We start from the raw sequence: 21987 nt of genomic DNA, 5'->3' as shown, positions 1-21987 counted from the left end.
TCCTTGGCCGTAGGATGGGGTTGGTGCTTGGGTGGTTTTGCACACAGAGGCCCAGAGAAAGCCGAGCTTTTGGAGACTTAGGTGCTTGCAGCTTTTGGTGGATCTTGCTGGAGCATCTGTGAGTATCGTTGGGGAGCAAGTCGTGAGGCCGGACCCAAGTGTGTGTCAGGTGTCAAAGAAAGCCAGCGCAGAGCAAGGAACACAGCCTGTGTTTCCCAGGAATGTCGCCGTGTGCTAATCCCTGGACTCGTTCTTACTCAGGGCTCCTGATGCCTTCCCTGCTCCAAATCCAGCGTGAGGGAAGCGAGGAGAGGAGATGATTTTGCATGTATGAGATTCTTCGGAGGTTGAGTCTTGGCAGGCAAAGCGTAGGCAAGGAGACGCTTTATTGATGACTTGATTTATCTTGTATTCCTGTTAATGCATTTAAAAAGGGCCTTGATGAGCTGAGGCATCCATTGTAATGTCCCACGTGAAGTGACCAGAGGAAATGTCACAATGCAGCTTAGCTGTGGAGATGATGTGTCTGTCTAGTGCAATCTCATTAATTGAAAAACCATCTCAAATTACTGTTCTGGAAGAAGCCTCTTCCAGCACTGCTCAGCTCATGAAATGGTATGTCAAGTGTTATTAGGACCATGGCTTTGGGAAGAAAAGCACCTTTATAAGCAGTGTTCCTGCATTACCCCACTTGTTTAATTTTGGAGTTTTGCTTCTTTTCTTTTGAAGGTAGTAGAGTCACAGAAATAAGGAGAGAAGGCTTATGATAGTTGAAAGAAAATATTCTTGTAGGAAAAGAGGGAAAAGACATTTAAACACTTGTATGTTCTGTCAAAAAGGGCATGTATTTATTTGGTGTTCCTAGAAACAGTATTAGCATCTGGATATACCAGCTCATTCTGATGAAGGATTTTTTTAATGGTGTTAAATGGCAGAAAAGAAAAAGCAAACCAAACAGAGCTTTTTATTTACCTAAGTGGAAATTCACTAATTTTACATGATGGAAGCATCCTTATTGCAAATGCCATTTTAGAACTTCCATAAGGAATGGGGGCTTGGAAACTGAGCCATGCATTTTCCATTCAAGGGGTTTGACTTGGCACAGAAAGATGTCATGCAGACCACAGCTGGCACCAGACACAGTTGAAAAGATCTGAGGCTATTAGTGCCTAAACAGCCACTAGGAATTATATGACATGATGGAGACTGGCTAATATAATTGAGCCAGCTAGTTATTGTGTGCATAATTTAATTATTTGACAAATTGCTTAGAAACACGGTGTTCTTGTTCCACACTCATGCTGCACTTACAGCTCTACAAGGCGCAGAGCAGAGGAATTGCTGGTGGGTATGTAGTCATCTCGGAACACAGACTTTCTTTTTAAGATTTGCAAACTTGGAGAAGTTCACTGCTGTAGTAGTGGTGGAGTGGTGCATGCAGAGATGTGTAGAGCCAACGGGGACATGGCTGGGATAGCAAACTGGCTCAGAGACAGCTAGTGCTGTTTCAAGTGCATACCTTTGAGGCTTTAGGGTAGTTGGAGAAATGCTCCTCTCTTTTCTCTACGCTGTGAGTCTTTTGAACTGAAAGGAACCCATGAAATAGCAGAGCAGATGTGGGATGGTTTTGGACCTTAAGATGATACCATCCTCATGGATAGTGTTCAGTGTTCTTAGGAGATTTGGGCCGAATTGATTTGTAGTTATGAATTCTAAGATAAAGGACCAAAAACCTTAAGCTGGGTATAAGAAGCTGTGCATCACTAAGGAGTATTTTCCCATGGCTCTGAAGATTTAGGTACATGACTGAGGATGTTTCCCTCTTGCAAAGCATCTCCTAAGAGATGCTACTTAAGAATCTGGACACAATCTGGAATAAAGCTGTGCCGTAATAATAAAGGTCAAATCCTACATCTTCTTGAACAGTATCAAGCAGAAGACCCAATTGTGTCACTTTTCTTCAGTTAGCCTTTCAAAATTTCAGAGGCTAAGCTGTTGCCATAAAATCAACATCAGCAACTTACTACAAAAAGATTGTTAAAAATCAGAAGTGAAATGCCATTTTCGAAGAAGTGCAGCCTAATCATTTTTACCTGCAGAGCAGATCAGGCTGTACAGCAGGGTGCTGGGCAATGCACCATCTCATTTCCTTGGCTGAATCTAAACAGTGGAGCAGCTCTTCCTGGGGTGTATTTCAGAGTCCTTATCGCCCTGGTCGATCCGTCTGAGTGACCTGTCAGCCTGTGGCTCCCTCCCTGCCTACGTGCCTGAGTTTTCTTACTTTAACAACCTGAATTCAAATGATGGAGTGGTTCCTGCTTGGATTCCATCCTGATGTACAGGTAGGAGGCAGCCAGGATAGCTGGATCCAGGACCTGGGAAGTGCTCCTGAGTCTTTCACTTTAGCTGTAGTTTTCATGTTGAGATGTAATCTTGTCAATCTTACATCTAACTACCAACTGGAAGAAGTTACGGGATGAAGGGGAAAAAAATTACTTTCCTGAATTTTTCACTGTCAAGTAAAAATCCTTATAATGAGGTCATGAATCTATGAGTGTATACTGAGATGCCCTTACAGATGCCCCTTCAGGACCTCTGGGACTGGCACTGTGGCAAATGGATTGATGATTTTGTGATTTTTTTTTTTCCCTTGTATGCAAGTTGTCTAGGTTGTCAATGTATTAATAGGTTTCCAGGTGTAACTATGGAAGGAGCCTTGTTGCCTGTCCAAGTGTAGCTGTGATGCCCTTCTATGAAAATAATCTTGACAGAATTTCTGCCAATTTTGTTTATAATAAATTCTGCCTCATTCAGAATCTTTCTTCTTCTACAAAGAGAAAATTAAAAACGAGAATTTCTTCAACTGAGATGCCTATTAAAGGTCACAAAATTTCCTAATACCCAGCAACACTAAAGGTATCTTGGGGAACCAGGCATGGCATCAGCAGTGGTGTCCTTTCCTGACAAACTTGATTGTGAAGAGAGTGAGACTGAAGTGCAGGAGCAGGTAGAGGAATGTGGCTTCTGAGGTCCCTTAATCCTGCTACAGCTGCTAAGACTAGGAAAACTGCAGAATTTTGTAGGGATTTTTCCGTGGTAAGTGATCTCCAGCTGGGAATTAAACTGATATCCTTTGCAGTAACACACAACTTCACACTCTCAGAGCATTAACTCTTCTCTGGGTGCTGCTTGTCTGGCTGTTTTTCCTATAGACAGCAGTGCTTTTCCTGATTGTGGCATCTTCTTGGCTGTAATCCTATTTTGAGTGTATATAAGCATATATATTGCTTGCTTTGAGCAGTGGGAAAGGTGTCCAGAGTCAAACATCTATTTGTTAGGTTTAGAAAAATAATCATGCTTGATATCTAAGAAGTGCCACCCACGCTGATGAAAATCCCTGCTTGCTTGCCTCTCGCAAGAGTGGCATGAGCATGGAAGAGATATTCTGCCCTGTTTTCTTCAGACAGATTGATAGAGATCACATCATCTGCTTGCTTCCTGAGAATTGCTCCACTTAGGTGGCAAATGGAGGGTGGTTTCAAATGCCTGGGCACCTGGGGCTTATGCCTGATCCATAAACAGCAGGCGGTTCTTCCCGAGTTCCTCCAAAGCTGGACTGAATGCGGCTGTTTTCCGCCCCAAAGAAAGGGCAACACGGTGATTTTCCAAGTGAATTTTAGACAGCAGATGGTAAGGCTGCTGCTTGAGTATGAGCAGTGATGGGTTTGAGTTTTAGTAGGGGAGCACAAGGATTTCAGTGCTGCACTAGACCAACTGACCGTCTCATTTGGAAACCCATTTTAGTGACCCAGGGGCAGATGTGTCAGAGCAGTGTATGAAAACCCCAAATGCACGATTTCTTAACTCTGTGACGACATCCGAGCCTACAGAAGGTGCCTACTGATTTTTCCTGTTGGAAGCTGAAGGAGATTTAAACACCTGACTGCCTTTGTGGATCTGGGTCTGAATGACTGGTTCATGCCATCAAATACCAGAACTCATTAGGGGAAGAGGGGACAATGCCTTTTGTTTTATTAAGCCCTGCTTCAAGCCATGTGGAGACTCTCCATGTGAATGCCTCATCTTTTTGGAATCGCACTGAGCTCCTTCTGCCAACCGTATTGTACAGAGTAAATTTACTGGCTTAATTGTGATTAGTTTCATAGATTAATTGTGGTTGGGGTTAGAAAAAACAACCCTTTACTTCTTCAAAAAGTGTTGTTTCACAGTTTTGTAGGATGTCTTCTGTGTGTCACTGTGAGGTGGCTTGCGTTTGAATGCCCGTGTTATTTTCTTTCCCTATCCAATTTTTTTTTAACCATTTTTATGCTGAGTCCTTGTAGCGTGTGACACCATCAGTGGAGACTGTGAACAAAACATAAAGGTGGAATGACACCAGGGCCATGATTGTAAGTTATGTTCCTCCAGCTGCTAATGCAAGTAACATGTGGCTTAAGTGGGAACGAAACCACACACCCCACAACTCCCCAGCACAGGCTGGATGCTGAATACTAACAGAGAGCCGTCTGCATCCGGTGCCCGCTGGGAAAAAAAATATTTGTCAACTCAGTTCAAACAGTGCATAAATTTGAGGGAACTGCCATCTGCTGACGGACCCTTCCCCCACCTACGCTGCCTGAAAATCCTTCCGTATGAGTATCTGCCCTTTGCAGTAGTATTCCTGTCAGCCTCTGTTCAGGGTCTGCCTTTCTCCGCTTGCTTTTTCCCCTGGGTACTTCCAGGGAGGTCGCGTTTCTCAGGACTGTAAAGCACCGGAATATCTCGCTGGTTTGTGTGATGGTCAGGACCAACCCAGCGCTGGTGTGTGGGTACCTGCAGGCTCTGTAGCTTGGCAGGTTACCAGTATTGCTGTCAAAGCCACTGAGGCTCAATTTTTGGAGGGACCAGCAGCTCCCCGCTCCTGTTGACTTCTGTGGGGAGTGAAGGGTGCACACCCTCTCTGGAAACTAAAGGCACAAACCAGAAAATTTTTGCCGAGGAAAACAATAAGGAGTGAAAATGTAGAAGCCTTGCAATGGAAAAGGCTATTGAAAGAATGCCCTGCTGTTTGGATGTGGCGTTGTTCTCTGGTTTGCTTTTAAATAAGGCTTTTCATTGTAGCTAGAGAGAGAAAAAGGGAATTTTTGGTTAAAAAAAACATGGGCAGCTGTTGAAGTCAAAGAGGAAGGATACTTTGATGGACAACACGAAAGCCAGGTTAACTGGAACACCACTGCAATTAGATATCATTTCACTGGAACAAAACATAGTGGCAGCGTGTGTCCTGTTGCTTGATGAGGATGCATCTCGTTTTTATCCGTGCTGTTGTGAAAATGCACCATGAACTTCATCTATGGGAAAGAGGAGGAACCAACCCAAGCGCGCTGCGGTTGATGGGAGGTTGGCATCATCTTTCACGCATGTTAAGGGCCTTTTTCCATGTTTTGTAGAGGATGGGATTTTTTTTTGGTGTGGTAACGATGTTCTCTCTTCTCCATTCCATCAGACACTCCCCTCTTAAGGGAGCCTTTGGGAACCATGTAAGACTTCGGGGAAGGGGCGGGCGAATCTCCCCCTTCTTTTACCCACTGGAGCAGTGACACGTGACAGATTCATGCCTGCAGCACTTCTAGGTTTTATCTGCTCACTAAATTTTATTTCCCCTCTGTGAGTGTTTATATTGCTTAGAGACTGCCAAGGTTCATGTTAATCATAAAAAAAAAGTGGAGGTTTATTAGGTATTGCAGCTCTGTGATTCTTTGGTGTTTGAATGTCAATGAAGCTTTGTATGCTCTGAAATAGCTGGAGAGGTGGATCTGAGCTCCGGCGTGGCAAACTATCCGGGGGTGGATTTTTCTTCCCTTTCCTCTGGGTTTTAACATCTTTGGTGACATTCCATCCCAGAGCAATTTTAAGCTGTGTATCATCGTGTGTAATATTGTGTCATGCTGTAATTTTGCAAGTGCATGAAATGGCAGGAGGGAGGTGAGGATGGGCTCATTTACGCACTGGAGGGAGGGAAGAGCTCAGGGCAGGGACTGGCTTCTGGGAGGTGATGAGTTGGGTGTCAGCGCTTTGCCAGAGCAGAGCGACAGAGCAGAGGGGAATTTCACAGAGTCACAGAATCACAGAATGTTAGGGATTGGAAGGGACCTCAAAGGATTATCTAGTCCAATCCCCCTGCGGGAGCTTTTCTTACTTTTAGGGGCTCAGTGGGCAGGCAGGGGGAAAGTAACTAGTTAAATCACATTGCTAATGGTCATTTCCATAGGCTGTGTGTGTACGTGGGGTATTTAACAAAAGAAGAGGCTTTCGTTCTTGCTCCACACAGCTGGGTTTTTTCTTTCTGTGAAGGCTACGGGAAGAACGTGGCCATTTTACCCGGATCAGAGTGAGAAGCCTTCAAAGCAACTTTGGTGGCAACTCTTGGGGAAGGCAGACACAGTCATTCTGGGTGAGGGAGACATCCCATCATTCAGGGATATTCCCCTTTCCCAGCCTCTTCTCTAAATGCAGTCGGCCTCGAGGAATCCTTCTGGGATGGAGGAAATGGGGATGCAGAGGGGGAGAAAGGAACCAGGCAGGCATCAGGGCAGGAGGAATTGCATGCACAGGGTGTGTGCATTGTGCTGGTGTGCAGCTCTTGCTAGCCTTGATGATGAAGGTTGTATTTACTAAAGAAAGCCGGAGGATGAGCAGTTTCTTATTGCTTAGGAACAAGAGAGACTTTCTCACTGAGTTACGCTCTGTGCATTCCCAGTGGTGTTTGGTGTAATTTCATTACCCTTTGTCTCTTCCTTTTGCCCTGAGCACAAGTTTGTTCCTTCAAGTTACACCTAAGCAAGATTTCTTTTTTAATGGTACATTGTATTTAGGACAGTGCAACCAAACTGGAGAGCCGAGCATTTCTTATTTTCTGAATTCCTAGCCAGGGCTGCTCTCTAAGCATTGGCTATTGTAGAGTAAGATATATGTCTTGCTTTAGTGCCTTCAAACTAACCTCAAAGGGGATTTGTGTCTTTGTCATCCTTGTGTAACTATGTAAATTGTTATCGGAGGAAGTACCAGGCCTAATATGCTCCTCTTTTAAATGAGGAAGAGTTTATGGACATTTATTCTACAGATGAAATGCTCTTCCACGTTGGCCTCCTGGAGCTGGGTTGTGATGGTTGGAGAGGGGCCTTTTTCCCAGGTCTCCTATTGGAAAAAGTAAAGAGTGTTAGCATACTTAATCCAGGAGTCTCTCTTTTTGACACTACTTTTTCCAAGTGACATTTTAACTTTTTTTTCAGGTGTAATATGACTTCTCTTTGGGGCAGAAATCATGGTAGATTCCATTTCTATCTCTCTAAAATCCAACTGAGACTTCTTCCTCTTCAGCACTATGACAAGGGACGTGGCTTCCCCAGACTGGGAACCCATGGACTACCATAAAGCTGGCCTGAAATATTTCCATTTAAACTTGCAGGCAAGTGTGCTTTGATGGAGAGGAGGTGGAGCTCATATTTTCTTGGTCAGAATAGTGCAATTCATACAACTGTACTCCTTTTCTCCCAGCTACCTTTTCAGCACACCGGGACTCTTACACTTGTTCTCTGAGGACATCCAGCAGTAAGTGCTTCTCCCTCTGCAGCTGCCTTTTGCTTAATTGACCTATTTTGCAGCAGATTAGGCCCCAAGGAGGAGGTTAATATGAGCGGTGATTCTAAAAGGCGGATCGGGGCTTCTGTGAACTGTTCGTTACTGGAAAAGCCTGTTAGTCCCAATTTGCTTACCTTTCGGTACTTTATTCTAAAATATTCTGACTTAACAGTGAACTTACAAATCTCTTCTGCTAGATATAGTCTCCATACCTCTCTTTTTCCTGAGTTTTGAGCTGGATGTGTTGGGTCAGATTTAACACCATACATGCAGATTTACCTTCACTCTTTGTCTTAAAACAGCCACCAAAATTCTATCTCTGGATCTTCCAGCATTGCAGGTCGCATTGCCAGGGCTGCTTTAGCTTCTCTGAGTAATATTTCCAGTGTGCTGTGTGAGATGTAGGAATACATCTCACCAGGAAGTGCATCTTTCTGTAGGATTGATGAGGATGAGAAGTCTTTTCTGCAATGCAAGCAATTCTAGTGGCCCCTTTGAGCCTGTGCAGGGATTGCATATCATACAGGTTCTCAGGATTATAGCTGCTACGATGATTGGAGGCAAGAATTAGAGCAAAATTCAGTGTGAACCAATATTAAGCAATTAGTATATCTTTATTGATACAATATTACTAATATTACCTAATATTATTGTTATATTAATAATATTACATTGATGAATTCTGAGATGTGGCCAGCTTGCTCTTTAGTAGCTGCTGTTCCTGACAAGCTTGTCCACTATTCTGTAGGAATTACCTCTGTTTTTCATCACTTCATACCATCACCAGTCTCCTACACGTTAGTTAAGGAGCAACTGCCTGGACCTACTATTCAATTTCCTTGAACACTTGTGCAAGAAAATAAAGAGGACTGTGACATAACTGTAACGACAAAAAGGTGGATGAACCCTGAATGACTAGGTAGAGCTGAAAATTTTGGGACTTTCTCTTGCTAGGGCAGTAAAAGATAATGATTGCCTTTAGTACAGGTAGGTGCAGCCCTGATATGGGAGGGGGCATGTTTTGAAGGATAAGCACATGCATGGTGTGGTGGTAGCACGCCCGCAGGCAGGGGCATTAGCCGGAGTCAGGCACACACAGTCCCTGCCACGTCCTGCCGTTGAGGTTCTCTCAGTGGGTGGGTTTTTGGGTTTTGATGCAACCAGGGAAAACTTGCAGCCCTCGGCTCGGCTTCTGGTGCCACAATGGGAAAGTGAGATTCTGAAGCAAACAGATTGAGGTCATGGGTAGGAGGAAGCCTCGCTGATTGCTGTCCCTCCTGTAAACCCATGCCTGACCTCAAACTTTTGCTGTAGGAACTTGCTCAGCGTGAGCTGTCACGCAGGTGGAGCACAAGAATGCTGCAGCCCCTGCCCCATTCAGGTGAGCATCCTGCAGAACATGTGCTGCTGGTGCCCAGTCCCAACCAGACAGAGCCAGCTGGGGAGCTGCCAATGCTCCCTGCCCATGCTGCTGGCCACACAGCAGCTTTAAATGTTTCCCCTACTGCTCTTCCCACCCCCATCATCTCTGTAAGTGAGTTCATTGGATTTGGAACTCTAGTTTGCATGGTAACACTGGAGCCCCAGGGATTATTGTATTTTTTCATGCCAATCCAGATAAGTGTGAGACAGCAGTCTCGACAGGATGGGTTGTTTAGGCAGTAGAAGTCCAGATGCTGAAGTCCTTTTATGCTGTATTTGCTGAATTACCAGCTGGGACCAAGAAAGTTTTGGGGAAGGGGAGAACGAGAATACATTTGGGACCCTTGCTCAGTCCTTAGGGAGGACACAGCTCAGGTAAAATGAAGGATCAGGGCCTCAGTCGAGATGTCTGAATGGGGCCAGGAAACTTGCTGTTGAATGAAAAATTTAGGAGCGATGTGGAAGGGCTGGAGAGAAGGAAGCTACAGCAAAGAAACAGAATGGCGCAGCAAAGTAACCTGCTTGGGAATGAGAAGAGGGGGAATAACTGGGCCTGGTACCTCCAACACTGGCATCTGCTCTTGGACATGCTGCAGGATTTACATGCTGGCCTTTGTCAGTGGTTGGGGTATTCTCCTTTTACAGCTTTGATAAACAGAGAAGGATTCCCTTTCTCCTGCCCTCCCTTCTGCAAGGCACAGTTTATCCTCCTTGCGTTGCCCAGGAGGCCCAAAGCATGTTTGCTACAAAGGCTTCATTATTCCTACCTGCTCACCTACCGCCGCTATCAGAAAAGTGGGATCTCGCCATGGGTGTGAGGCAGCTTATCTGCACAGATTAGACCCCGAATGTGGACTCTGGCCGCCAGCAGGTCCTGCTGGGCCAGCAGATGATGCTGCTGGTTGAACAGCTGGGAGGATGGGAACACAAAGCTGCCGAGAACACCACATGCTTCAGCAAAATCCGTGCATTTGCGAGGGGTTAAATACAGGAATGTGCGCTCCTGAAGGTCTGTGGGGGGATGGAAAAGATGTGAGAATTCAGGGCTATTGCATCTAGCACTCATTCAATTACCATGCTTAGTTAAGTACTGCACAGCGGAGTGAAGACTGCAGTCTGTTAGGATGGCTGTTACTGTAAGTCATTTAATTATGAGGTTGCTCATATGCCGTTTTAACATATGTGGAGTAACATTATCCCTCTTTTGTAGGTCACTATTCTCATAAGCCTGGCTCTTGCCTTCCTTGCCTGCATAGTGTTTCTTGTGGTATACAAAGCCTTTACTTACGACCACAGTTGCCCAGATGGATTTGTTTATAAGGTAAGAAACTTCAGATGGATGAATTGCCTGAGATAATTGACTACATGGTTACAGTCTAGTCTGCCTTTCTGACCAGGCCAAACAGAACATTTGGCAAGAATGTGTTGAAATGGGAAAACCGTTATGGGAAATGTGGACTTGCATCTGCCTCCATCAGCTACTGTTACACTGTAATTGTTGGGATTAGCATTTGGTGAACACTGCAGACAGATGTTCAGGAACAATCCGTCATGTTTGTGAATGGATTTATTGCAGCTGGAATCCCGCATTTGCTTCCCACACGTTCAAGTGGCTGAGGTTTACTGGCATGCGTTTTAACGCAAAGCAAACTCCCAGAGTGCTGGTGCATGTGTCCTTTGTGAAAGAAGTCTGAATTTGCCCATGTAGCTCATTTTTAGGTGCTTTTGAGCCTCTATCAAGAACAAAACATGTAACTTAATTGCTAAAACCCTGCTGAATATTCAGAGAACTATTTGACTGATCCATCGAGATTCTAAAAAAAAAAAAAGTTTACAAAACAGTGCACTGACTCCTTACTGTGAATGAACTCGTAAACTCACAGGAGTCTTGACCACGCTAGGGATACTCTGTGGGTTGGAAAATAGAGTGAGGGTGTTGATATTTAGTCATTGTGAATTATTCTCTTAGGTTGTATAAAAACGAAGTAAGGACTGAGTCATAAATTTCAGAATTGGATCCAAACTTGAACTTATGAAAAGATTAAAGGTTTTGGACTCAGATTTCAGTTAATCACATTGAACTGGAGTTGAGGTATCTCATAATCTAATAATAATTGTACCTGGGGCCCTTTGTGTCCTTGGTGCTACTTCAGCTCCGGTGAATACCAACCGATCCGGCATTTGTTACCGTTTGGTTGCTCTTTTACAGCTGTTGCAAAGCGAATTGTTTTATCTGTGCAGTTCTTAGCACACAAGTGTCCACCCTGGCACAGGGCAGATGCATGGGCAGTGTCTGCACAGACAAGAAGCTCTGACCAGGGCTGGCCAGTTGGGCCATGCTTCCTACTGTCCCCGCCAGGATGGTCATCCCACAGGTCAGAGACAACACACTGTGACAGAGCAACATGTAAGCAGGTTTTTCTGCCTCTGCCTGTCCTCTACTTGTCTGAGGATTAACTCTAGACTTCCCTCTACGGAGCTTTCAGTCCAGCATGTGGTAAGAGCTGCTCAGCCAGTGCTGCCAGGGCTCTGGCAAGGGGCCTGGGTCTCTGCGCGTGCGGTAATGTACCGAACCAGTCAGACCTTCATGGTACAGTCCCTGTTTCCCATCCGTGGATGAAATCAGCCTGCGGTTGGGGTTGCCAGTAGCAACATGTTTTGAAGGCTGCTGCCCGACTCTAAACTTTGTGTTCCCAAGGCACGGAAGGGCGGTCGGGGCTGCGCAGCAGACGCTCTCGCTGCAGCAAGTCTGAGGCCAATGTCATCCCGTGCAAACAGCTAACCCAGAGATTTTTAAAGTGAGAGCCCGAGGCTGATGAGACCACTCTTTACCTCTTTTGCTTTTTCCCTGCTTCCAGCACAAGCGGTGCATCCCGGCCTCGCTGGATGCGTACTACTCCGCACAGGATTCCAACTCCCGGGGCAGGTTCTACACCGTCATCAGCCACTACAGCATGGCCAAGCAGACCAGCTCCCGGGCCGTATCGCCCTGGCTGTCTTCAGGATCGGTAAACCACGAAGCCAAGGCTGCCAAGACAGAAGGTCATTAAAGTTAACAAACGGTGATGGGCAAAGTGGGAGGGTGAGGGAACACCATGTCTATACTGCATTGCTCTAGCTGAGGGTGCTGTGCTGACAGCACAACAGGAATAAATAAAACCCAAGTGCAGGAGTCATCTTAATGGATATTTCTTTTCGTGCATTGTTCTCGTTGATTTGTAACTGAGTCCAGCTCTTGTACAAAGGCATGTTTGATGTTGACTGTACCTTACAATGTACAAATATTTTTAAATCATTGCTTAACTATTTGTTAGAAAAAGAAATTAAAAAACAAAAAAAGCAAATTAGATAAACAGCCAGAGAGGATAAAAACAGCAAATAGAATCCCGCAAAGTTTTATCATTGCTGGAAAGCTGTGACATGGCTTTGCATGTGAAGGAACAGCTGAAATCCTTTTGAGAGAGAGGGTAGAGAGAACCAGTTGCAAAGACTTTGTGATGTTGCTCAGCTTGCCGAAGGGGGGGTGTGTTGCTGTCAAATTGAATCCAGCATCAGTGTTCATTTCCTGATAGAGGAATACAAGCATGCCCCCACCCTCGAAGCACGCACACGTGCAAACACACATGCACACACAGCCCTGCACAGTGGCCTAAGTAAATCCAGAAAGATCCAGGCATTTGTAATGAGCCACCACTGTGCTGGTGATCTCGGCTGGGCTCTGAGGCTGAAATCCTGGTCAGTATTTGGATATGGAGCAGGGCGGAAGCAGACGAGGGCTGCTGCAGTGAAATTAAGAATATACTTCTGAGCACAGGGCTCTGAGTCAGGAGATCGGGGCTTTGTTTCTGCAGCTGGCACAGATTTCCTGCATGACCTTTGGCAAGTTACGTGAGGCTTCATCCTTTGGGACCTCTCTCTGGAGGGTCACCAAGGGACAAGTAGATGAGGAGCCTCTCAAGAGTGGTTAGTATAGAACAGTATTAAGCCTGTAACTTTTCAGCCCCTAATTTTCCCTCACCCTTGAAATGGGATGCTCCTGCTTTCCTCCAACTTCAGATACTTCAGTATTTAATGTCATTCTAGGTCGTTAGAGAGGGATGGCCATAGCATGCTCTCAGGGTACTGGTCCCATCAAATCTGTGCTCGCAAACACAGACCAGACCCCAAGCTTAATCCAGTCCTGACCAATGTAAAACATCCTCTCTCCACAAATGGCATGTGCAATTAGTGCAGACTGGTGGGATTTCAAAAAAAAAAGGGATTTTCAGAGCTGCAAGTTGTCACTGCAAAGCAGCTCTGCTCCTCGGCAGCACAAGCAGGGTGACTGAGCAGCAGGAGCAGAGTGTGCAGGGAGGACAAGGCTCACATTTGGCTAAGGCTGCTTTTTCAGATTTGTGGCTAGGCTGGGATGGAAATTAGGAACTGGCCCTTTCTTCCCCCGCGTTGGGCAGTTTTGTCCTCCATTTCACATACATAGACACTAGAAGGTGTAAATGAGGGCAGAACTCCTCAGTCCTAAAAGGCATCATGATAAATAACTGTATAGTGTAGCTAAAAATGTAGTGCCAAATGCCATTGTCTGATTTCCTATCCTTCCTTCCCCTTCCACCTGTAAATTCATTTCTCACTCAAAATGTACAAACCTTCCCCTCCACCAGTAATCAAAACTCCAGCAAACCACTGAACAGTTTATAATTTTGTGGTGTATTTTTTGTCAGTAGGTAGCAGAGACTGAAGTATTTTTTGGTGTAATTCTTGAACTTTTCTGACGGGATTAAAATAAAGCTAGATGTGACTGAGCGTCTCTGTGGCTCCAGCAGGTATTTTTTTTTGGCGACTGGTGCCGTGGGCTGGGAGGTGGCGGGTGGTGATGTGTGCGTGCCTGGCACTGCCGAGTGTGGCTGCAGCTGAGACGGCACCTTTGCAGGGGACTCGAGGTGGCTTTGGCTTTCAGGAAGCAATTTCAGAGCTTGCAGTTTTCCCCTGTAGTGGCTAGGGGTTTATTCCTTCTGTTCCAGCCCATTTTTCAATTGCAAATTGGAAGACTGTAATTAAATTCAAGGTGATCTTCAAAGCAATTGAAGCTTGCTTTGGTGATTTTACAGAGAGACTTCCCTTCGCTTCCCATTTTAAGGCCAATGAATGACAGAAACTTGGGCTGGCAGCAATGTCTCCTGTGCCATCTACTCGCAGTGCAAGTGTTCATCCGTGCTGGAGCAGGCCCTAAGAAGGGCCGTTACACAAAGAGCGCTGCAGAGAGATAGAGCTGACAAACCAAGAGCCATGGCTGAACTTTGAAAAAGTTGAGCCCTGTATCCAAACTCTGCAGCTTGATTTCTAACAAAACCACAACTATATTCATCTCACATTGTTTGGAAAACAGATTGTATTTCCTCAGATCCTTCAACTCTTTGAAATGGAGTGATACTCTGGCATTAAATTGGCTCATTCCCAAAGGCTAAAGAATGTTTTATAAAAACCTTTGGGTGGTTTTCCTTCCAAAAAAAGTGTATTCAGAGTTGTGAAATTGAGCTACCGTAGGAGAGAAACCACTCTGCTGTCAGAAGTCACCACTGAGTACTTGTGAAATGTATTAAAAAGGATTCAATGCGCTTTGCAGAATTGAGTCACAGGATAATTTGACCATGGTATTTCTATTGCCACTTTCCCAATAATACTCTAACTGTATGTTTACTTTAATCTAAACCACCCAGGAATCAAATCATTTCAATTAAAAGGTTCTAGCTATTATTAGATAAGTGAGTCAGTAGGGATAACCATTCCTATTTAATAAAGGAAAGATCAAAATCTGTATGGAGCAGAATGGAAAAACAAGACCCATGGAGGACTCATGGGAGAGCAAAAGAAACCAAACACCCCAACTCCAGCTCCAAGTTCCATTACTGTGAATGTTGTTATTCCTTTTTTTTTTTTTTTGCAAGCTGCAGTAGAGCTTCCAAGATCAACCACGTCTTTTAATCACAGTAACAGAGAGAGGGGAAAGCGTAAATTGAATTTCAGTACATCTTATTGCAGTCTTTAAAAGCCTCCTTCAAGGTTGATCCTATGTTTTCAATGCTGATTAAAGCAGCGTATTGGTGATAGTACAGTCTCGTCCTGGTTGCATTTCTCAGTGAAGTCTAAAGCTCCTGACTGGCTCCACGGAGTGGTGTTTTTGTGAGCTAGTGTCTGGGCGAGGGCTCAGCCTCCGCCCTGAATGGTACCAATGAGCCTTCCCTGTGCTTCTCTCAACATTTAAGTGATGGCCAACTCAAGTCAGCTCCAACCTCTTCATCTGTGACTGACCCTGCTAAAGCATGAGTCCCTTTGGGCGATATTCTCCGTTATAGTAGATTGCAGGGGGCTCAGATTTTGAATTCTTCACCAAAATGTGCTTGTGGACCACTGGGACTGGAGGAGTTGATTTCTCTTCTGAGACAGTCATGCAGGAGATGGTGCCTGGGCTGTTTGTTTGTCCTAGCTGGAGCGGTAGGAAGAGATGAACAAGAAGTGTCAGCACATGAATAAGCTCACCTTTCGGGGACAAGGGCATCCTGAACAGGCAGCAATCCTGTGGAACGACTGGCAGAACAGGTGGAAAACAAAACAGCTTTAGTAAAGGTGTGGTGATGCCATGATGGGAACTCAGCTGCCCCCAGCCCTGGCTCGGGGAGGGAAGAAATTGTGGCTGTTGGAGCCTGAGAATGATCGAGAGCAACAGAAAAAGAGATTGCTACCAGCCAAGACACGGAAGCAAGCGTTGCTTTTCTGTTGTCACCCAATGACCCTAAAGCACTATATCCTGCTTGACTGATACAGACTGTCTTGTTTTGGAAAAGCCGCCCATTGTTGCTACAAACATCTGCTGACTGCAGTGTGTCCTGGGGGGAATCACTCGGCCTCTGATTCCAATCCTCTTGGACTGCCTGCAAAAACAGTGAGAGAAAAGGCTATGCTGACAGCAGGACCCTGCTGGCACCATTGACGAAAACAGAGGTGTCTGTCCAGGGTCTTCGAGGTGACTTTGTGCTTTGGATCCACGTTAGAAACACAGCTCAAGGTGCTGCCAGTGCTCTGTTACGAGATCAGAAAAGGAGCAGTCCCTGTCCCTTTGCATGTGATTTTTCCCCCCCCCCTTTATCCTCCTCCGTGCTTGCCAGCTGTTTCTGGTTTGTAATAATACCTCAAGTGATAAGTGTAGGGGTCGTGCACTGAACTGTCTACAATCACATTTTATACGATTAGTCAGGGTTTTTTTAAAGCACCCTAATTATTACAGTCAAACCGGCTTAAGCTATTCCTCTAATAGATTTTCAGTTCCTGTAAAGTAGGCCAGAGAAAATGACTTACGGGAGAGGATGGGGGAAGGGAAGGGAAGGTGCTTTCCTTCCACCTCTTTTGCCTTTGCTTTTTTAAAGCAGTGGCAGGGGTGTCACAGGGGGCCCACTGAGAGCACTGGATGAGTACCCAGCAGAGTCAAGTGTCTCTGGTACTCTGTGCCCCTTGTCACCCAGACTAGTGCACTTTTGGGGGCAAAACAGGTAAAATCCTTTTGATTGAGAATGCTACATTACTTGAGGGGGATGGCTGACAAGTCATTTGATGGGTTGTGGGTTGCTCCATCGTGGAACATAATCCACGGCAAGTTGGAGTACAGGAAGGTGATAAATGCAATGGCATTATGCCTGAACCGCTCGTCAGCAGGAAAGCCTGGGCAGGATTAGTGCTGAAGAGGCTTTTGTCCGGCAGACTGTGAGTGGTAAAAGCAGAGCAAGAGGAAATGGAAAAGCCGCTTAAAGGCAGGTTACACGGTCCACTGCGGCACAGTCGGTGCCCTGCGCTGCTCTGACACGCCGGGATTGCCTGAGCCTGAGCCTGCTGCCGGTGCGGGAGCCGGCTGCTGCGATGTGCATCGCGTCCCTCCACCGAGGGCTCCTGCCTGCGTGGAGGGGCTGCTGCAGTCCCCGTTGGCGCGGGGGCGAGGGATCGGAAACAGGATGCCCCATGGCTTCCCGTGCTGCGGATACAGAGTGTGGGCGCTCCTGGTGCGGGCAATGATAACAGCGCTGCAAACTGAGGCAGCCGGTGGTGAAATACTTACCCCACTGGGGCAGCGGCGTTTTAGCTGAACGGCGTGCCGAGGCTTCCCCGTGGCAATCGGTGACGGGCCGTGACATGGCCGCTTACCGCTCTCCTGCCCTCCTCCATCGGCACAGCTTACTGAAGACCAGCCGTCACCGGCTGCAAATGGCCAAGAAGAGTCTGGCCCTTCCCAGTCCCGGGGGTTAAAAAGAGCCAAACTCATGTTCCATGAGGCAGCAAAGCCACAGCAATCCCATCTCTCCTTTAGAGTTGGCAGGTCCCTGCCAGCAGGTTGCTTGAAGCATCTGGTGTGAATCTGAGGGAGGTACTATCCACTGCGGCAAGAGGAGCGATGCCTGGCGACGCTGCCAAGCTTTCCAACTGCTGCTTGAACGCTATGGTGGCACCAGGTCTTTGCAGGGATCCGTGCTGGGGGCTCCACCGATACCGTCTCCCAGCTGGATAAGTGCGCTGCTCCCAGTGGCCTTACAACAACCCAAAACCCCAAGCTCCCAAGCCCTTGCAGTCACTCAGTATCTCCTCCACAAGCTGCTTTGCAGGCCTGTGGGTGAACCCTGCTCGTCTGGACAACAGCCAGCGCAGGTAATTAGCTCGCCCTGTCACTCACGTGGAAGCAGCGCTGCAGTGTTGCCCAGGTTTCTGCTAAACAGTCGCTTATTCTCAACCCCTCCAGTCGTGGCTACATTTCAATGGTGGGTAAATTGATTTCTGTGTATGTTTTGTATGCCAGGTTATTACAATTACTCTTCAGGATCCTTTGGGATGAAAGGCTATTATAGAGATGAAAGCTCATTAACAATAAATATAAAGGGTCAAAACTCCCCATAAAAATGTATTAGAAACAGATTCTGGTTTAGAAATGTAAATATAGCATTTGGCAGAGGTCCGGACTGGCTAGTCTGGTGTGCAAGACAGCTTAATCCACTGGGAAGATGTGGCTATTTTTATAGCAGCCAGTAGAATTACTGTGTGAATTATGGAGCTTTGGCTTACTGGAAAAACGACTCCCCCCATCATCAAGAAAAAAGGAATTGTTGGGAGGGGGGTGGAATAAGATCATTTCTTCTGTTGAAAATACAGTTTTTGCAGTAGAGCTGGAGCATCTTTGGAAATTTACAAGTATAAAAGTTGCAGAAAAAAAACCCAAAAAGGTGAAATGAATTTCGAAATTATAGTGATAGCAAGGAAAGTACGTAAACAGTGAAAAAAAACCCAACATTTTTTTCAGATATATTTTCATAAATTCATTAGTGCAGGGGAAGCTGAACCTGTCTTTTTCCAAAAACATTTGACCCACCAATATTCCTGACACTTTCCCATACGAGTACCTTGAGCAAACTCCAGCTACCTCCCAGGCGCAGGGGTGTAAATGAGCCCACATCACGCCAGTTTATGGGTCTCCCTCCCAACACACAGCTTATTGGAGGTGCTGGTCTGTTGTGCAGAGTCTCAGCCGTTACTGCAGAGGAGCTGTGGGTGTTTCTGTACCCTTACAGCAAGAGAGGATTTCTGGGGACTCTGCCAGGAGGATGCAAACAAACACACATGGCATTGACCTGGAGACACAGACTGCTCCATGCATTTAAGCAGGACCAGCATTTCAAACCCAACCTCGTTAGCTGTCAGGTGCTAATGAGTGAGAGCAGGTTACAGGTTGCACAAGCTCATTTGAGTATAGTTTTGGTTTGATGCCACAAGTAATGGATATTTCAGAGGAACAATTTTTCTCAATCTGATCCTCAGGCTGAAGGTCTGGAAAAGAATAACAGCAGGAGAGAAGAGGGTTTATGATTTTTGCTGAGGAAGAGGCGGTGTCAGCAGCAGTGGGTTCCCATGGGGCTTCGGCGTCACCGTCCAGCGTGAGCTGACTCAGGCTCCAGTTTGTGGAGGTGCCACAGTCACTTAACCTTTAAAGATGTAGCATTTCCTCCTTGCTTCTTGTTATCCCTTGATAAGGCATTTTTTCTGATGGTTTTGATCAATTGGCTTAACCAGTGAGACCTTAGGATGAGTAATTAAGATGTTAAAGACTTTGGTGCGTAGAAATTACATTAATGTGTGCACACTCCATATCCATGCTCTCACCTCACCTTGCAATGTATCCCGTTATCTTTTTCCTTCTGTCTTGGCCGTGCTTAAAATAATGACAATGAAGCTTTTTTTTTTAAAAAAAAAACAAACAAGACATGCCACTTTAACCTCCTCAAACTAAATGAAAAAAGAAGGGAGAAAAATCTATTCTGTTCCTTATTCAATACCAGAGTTTTTTCGCTTTTCCCTGCTGTATCCAATCTGTGCAGCACACAAAAAAAGGAATGCCTGGCTGTCTCTTTGGCCGTTTTATTTCCAGTGTGTTTTGTCATGTACATGATGGAGTAGCTGTTAATTTTCTCACAGGCACATATTAATAACCTGCTTGATACCTCGAGGGAGCATGAGAAATAAAGCATTCGAGTCCCTGCAACAGCTGATATTTCGTAGGTATTGGTGCCTTCAAGAACAGAGCAGGGCAGAGCGGGCCATGAACTGGCACCTGGCCGATGCGCGTGCGTGGGTGTGCACGGCACACGTACATCTGGCTGCCTCTGGCTGGCGGTGTACGCACAACTGCCCCCCGCTAAAACCACCTACAAACAAGAAGAGGCAACTCTGGTAAACTGTCATATGTTTTCAAGAAAACACCTCCTCCCATTCCTGTTGCTATTACTTTAAGGAACACACAGCCATAACTCACCTGCTAGAACTGATTCTGATTCACTGGGGATTTACTGCTGTTAAAAAAATGAGCCTTATTCTGCTTTTCGTGGGCCCCATATATGCTTTATTGCTCCGTAGAAGAAAACCTGAAGGTCCTAAGTGGAGTCAGGGTTTCCCTGTGCTACAGCCTCTACAAACAGGTTGCAAAAAGACGGTGCCTAAGAAAAATGTGATTGAAGAGAGCGGGCGGGTGGCCTAAGGCGGCAGGAGCGGTGTCTGCACGGAGGGGAAATAACCCACCCAAAGGCTGAGCGATCCCTGAATACAGCCAGGCTGGGAGAAAACCAGCCCACAACCTGTACTGGTCACTGAGCAGTGAAAAGTCCTGTTGGACGTGAACTGGTTTTAATCCTGTTGCAGGTGAACTGGTTTTAAAGCCATTGCCCAGAGGATTTGCCGCTGTACGAAGAGAACCCCCCCGGCTGGCAGCCCCAGGGGAGGTGCGCAGCGAGTGGCACCGTGTGCTCACTCTTCCCAGTTTATCCAGGGAGTTGCAGCATGGGTTTATTTATCAGTCCTTTTTTTTCAGCAAATGGCAGACGCTGTGGTGGTCAAATGCTATAAGGAGAAAATAAACTGTGCAGGAACAATAAGCCCCGTGTACCCGAGCTCATGTTGTGTCTCTGGGCAAGCAGTGGATATGGAAATGTCAGCTCAGAAAGCAAAGAGTCTCCAGGACTATTTTCCTTGGTCATCACCCTGCCAGCACGGCTAATATTGCACCTGATTAAAATGCACAGAACACAGTTATCTGTAACAATTTGCTCTTGTTTATTAAAATTAATAAATGAATGGCACCAGATGAGACAGAGCCACCGTCTAATTCGTTTGGAGTTGCAGCGAATTTTTGCAGCAGGTTACAGCATGACACATCTTTTAAGCATCAAGGATACAGATAATTCAGCCCGCAGTCCATCCTGATTTGATGACATTTGTACAATGTAAGTAAGTTAAAGAGAACTGGGGTTTAAAAGCATAAGTTGAAAAAAATGAGAAAAATTTCTTCATCCACCTGCCAGGTTGAAGAGAGAGAAGGAGATGGCAACTGGAGCAATGAAGAATGTATTCATCCCTCACCTTCCTTTTTTTTTTCCTTTCAGGGAAAGCAATGGGACGGTGTTTCTGACCCAGCTGCACAGGCTGCACACCCACTTTGCCATCCTGGCTGTGATAGTGACAGTCCCACACCACAGCACTGTGCATGTCCTGCCTCAGTTTCCCCATGCGAGGGAAACCAATGAACCACATTGGGCTGCAGAAGGGGGATTAGTTCATGTTAGTAAACAATATACAGAGGGCCGAAGCACTAGCAGACAGTGTTGTGGGCTTCATGTCATGTCAGTGAATGCCTGTGTGAAGTAACAGGGGAACAGGGAATCACAGGTTTATGGGAAGCACCGTGTAACTGATAGAGAAACACCAAAGCCCCCCAAAAGCTAAGATCAAACATCTTTTTTCCAAGTCTTTACACAACCATAGGGTAGAATAGATAATGTATTTCCCTAAAACTGGCATCTTTTGAATAGACAGTGTGTTCATCGTGAAGTTTTCACTTTCCAGTCAGTTCATCTACCTCCAAATTGTTTTATCACTGCATCAGAGCACGGGGGCTCTTCTCAGCAGAGCATCGGCTGGGCAGAGACAAGACCAAGGGAGCAACCACCCGTAGGGCAGCCTGGGGCACTCGGATGTGTTCGTGGGGATGACACGGAGGAAGACAGGGTGGCAGGGGGTGGGTGGCAGGGTGTGGGTGGCAAGGTGCAGGTGGCCGAACCCCACGCACTGCCAGGCCACACGTGTCACCCCAATGAGGAGCCGTGCCCCATCGTCACACATGCCTGTGCACAGAACAGGTCTCCAGATAACATCAGACACTTCCGAAGGGAAACAGCAGCTTTTCATCTCCTGACTGGAAGTCAGGAGGTACTCAGCAACTTCGCTGCACTTCCAGTACTTATTCCCTTCCCATTTGTTCCTCGGGTTATTTTGTCCTTTCTGTTCAAGACTAAGTGAAAAAGTCAGTATGAGAGCTGGGTTGCCACCAGTCATAGTGCAGTGGATGCA

The 21987-nt window shown here is 46.1% G+C and overlaps 1 protein-coding gene across 1 annotated transcript in view; it reads left to right on the top strand.

Annotated features, from left to right (window-relative positions):
• NSG2 (neuronal vesicle trafficking associated 2) overlaps window positions 1-13846 on the top strand; it is a 38084-nt gene extending 24238 nt beyond the window's left edge. The window contains exons 4-5 of the mRNA XM_086621435.1: window positions 10274-10384; window positions 11922-13846. Of these exons, the coding sequence (XP_086477561.1) occupies window positions 10274-10384; window positions 11922-12113 (303 nt within the window). The 3' untranslated portion in view covers window positions 12114-13846. The remainder of the gene's footprint in view (window positions 1-10273; window positions 10385-11921) is intronic.
• The last annotated feature ends 8141 nt before the right edge of the window (window positions 13847-21987 follow it).

This window comes from Tauraco erythrolophus, chromosome 16, assembly GCF_009769465.1.
Source record: "Tauraco erythrolophus isolate bTauEry1 chromosome 16, bTauEry1.pri, whole genome shotgun sequence".
NCBI lineage: Eukaryota > Metazoa > Chordata > Aves > Musophagiformes > Musophagidae > Tauraco > Tauraco erythrolophus.
The sequence above is the reverse complement of the archived record's forward strand: the minus strand, read 5'-3'. Positions and strand labels throughout refer to the sequence as shown.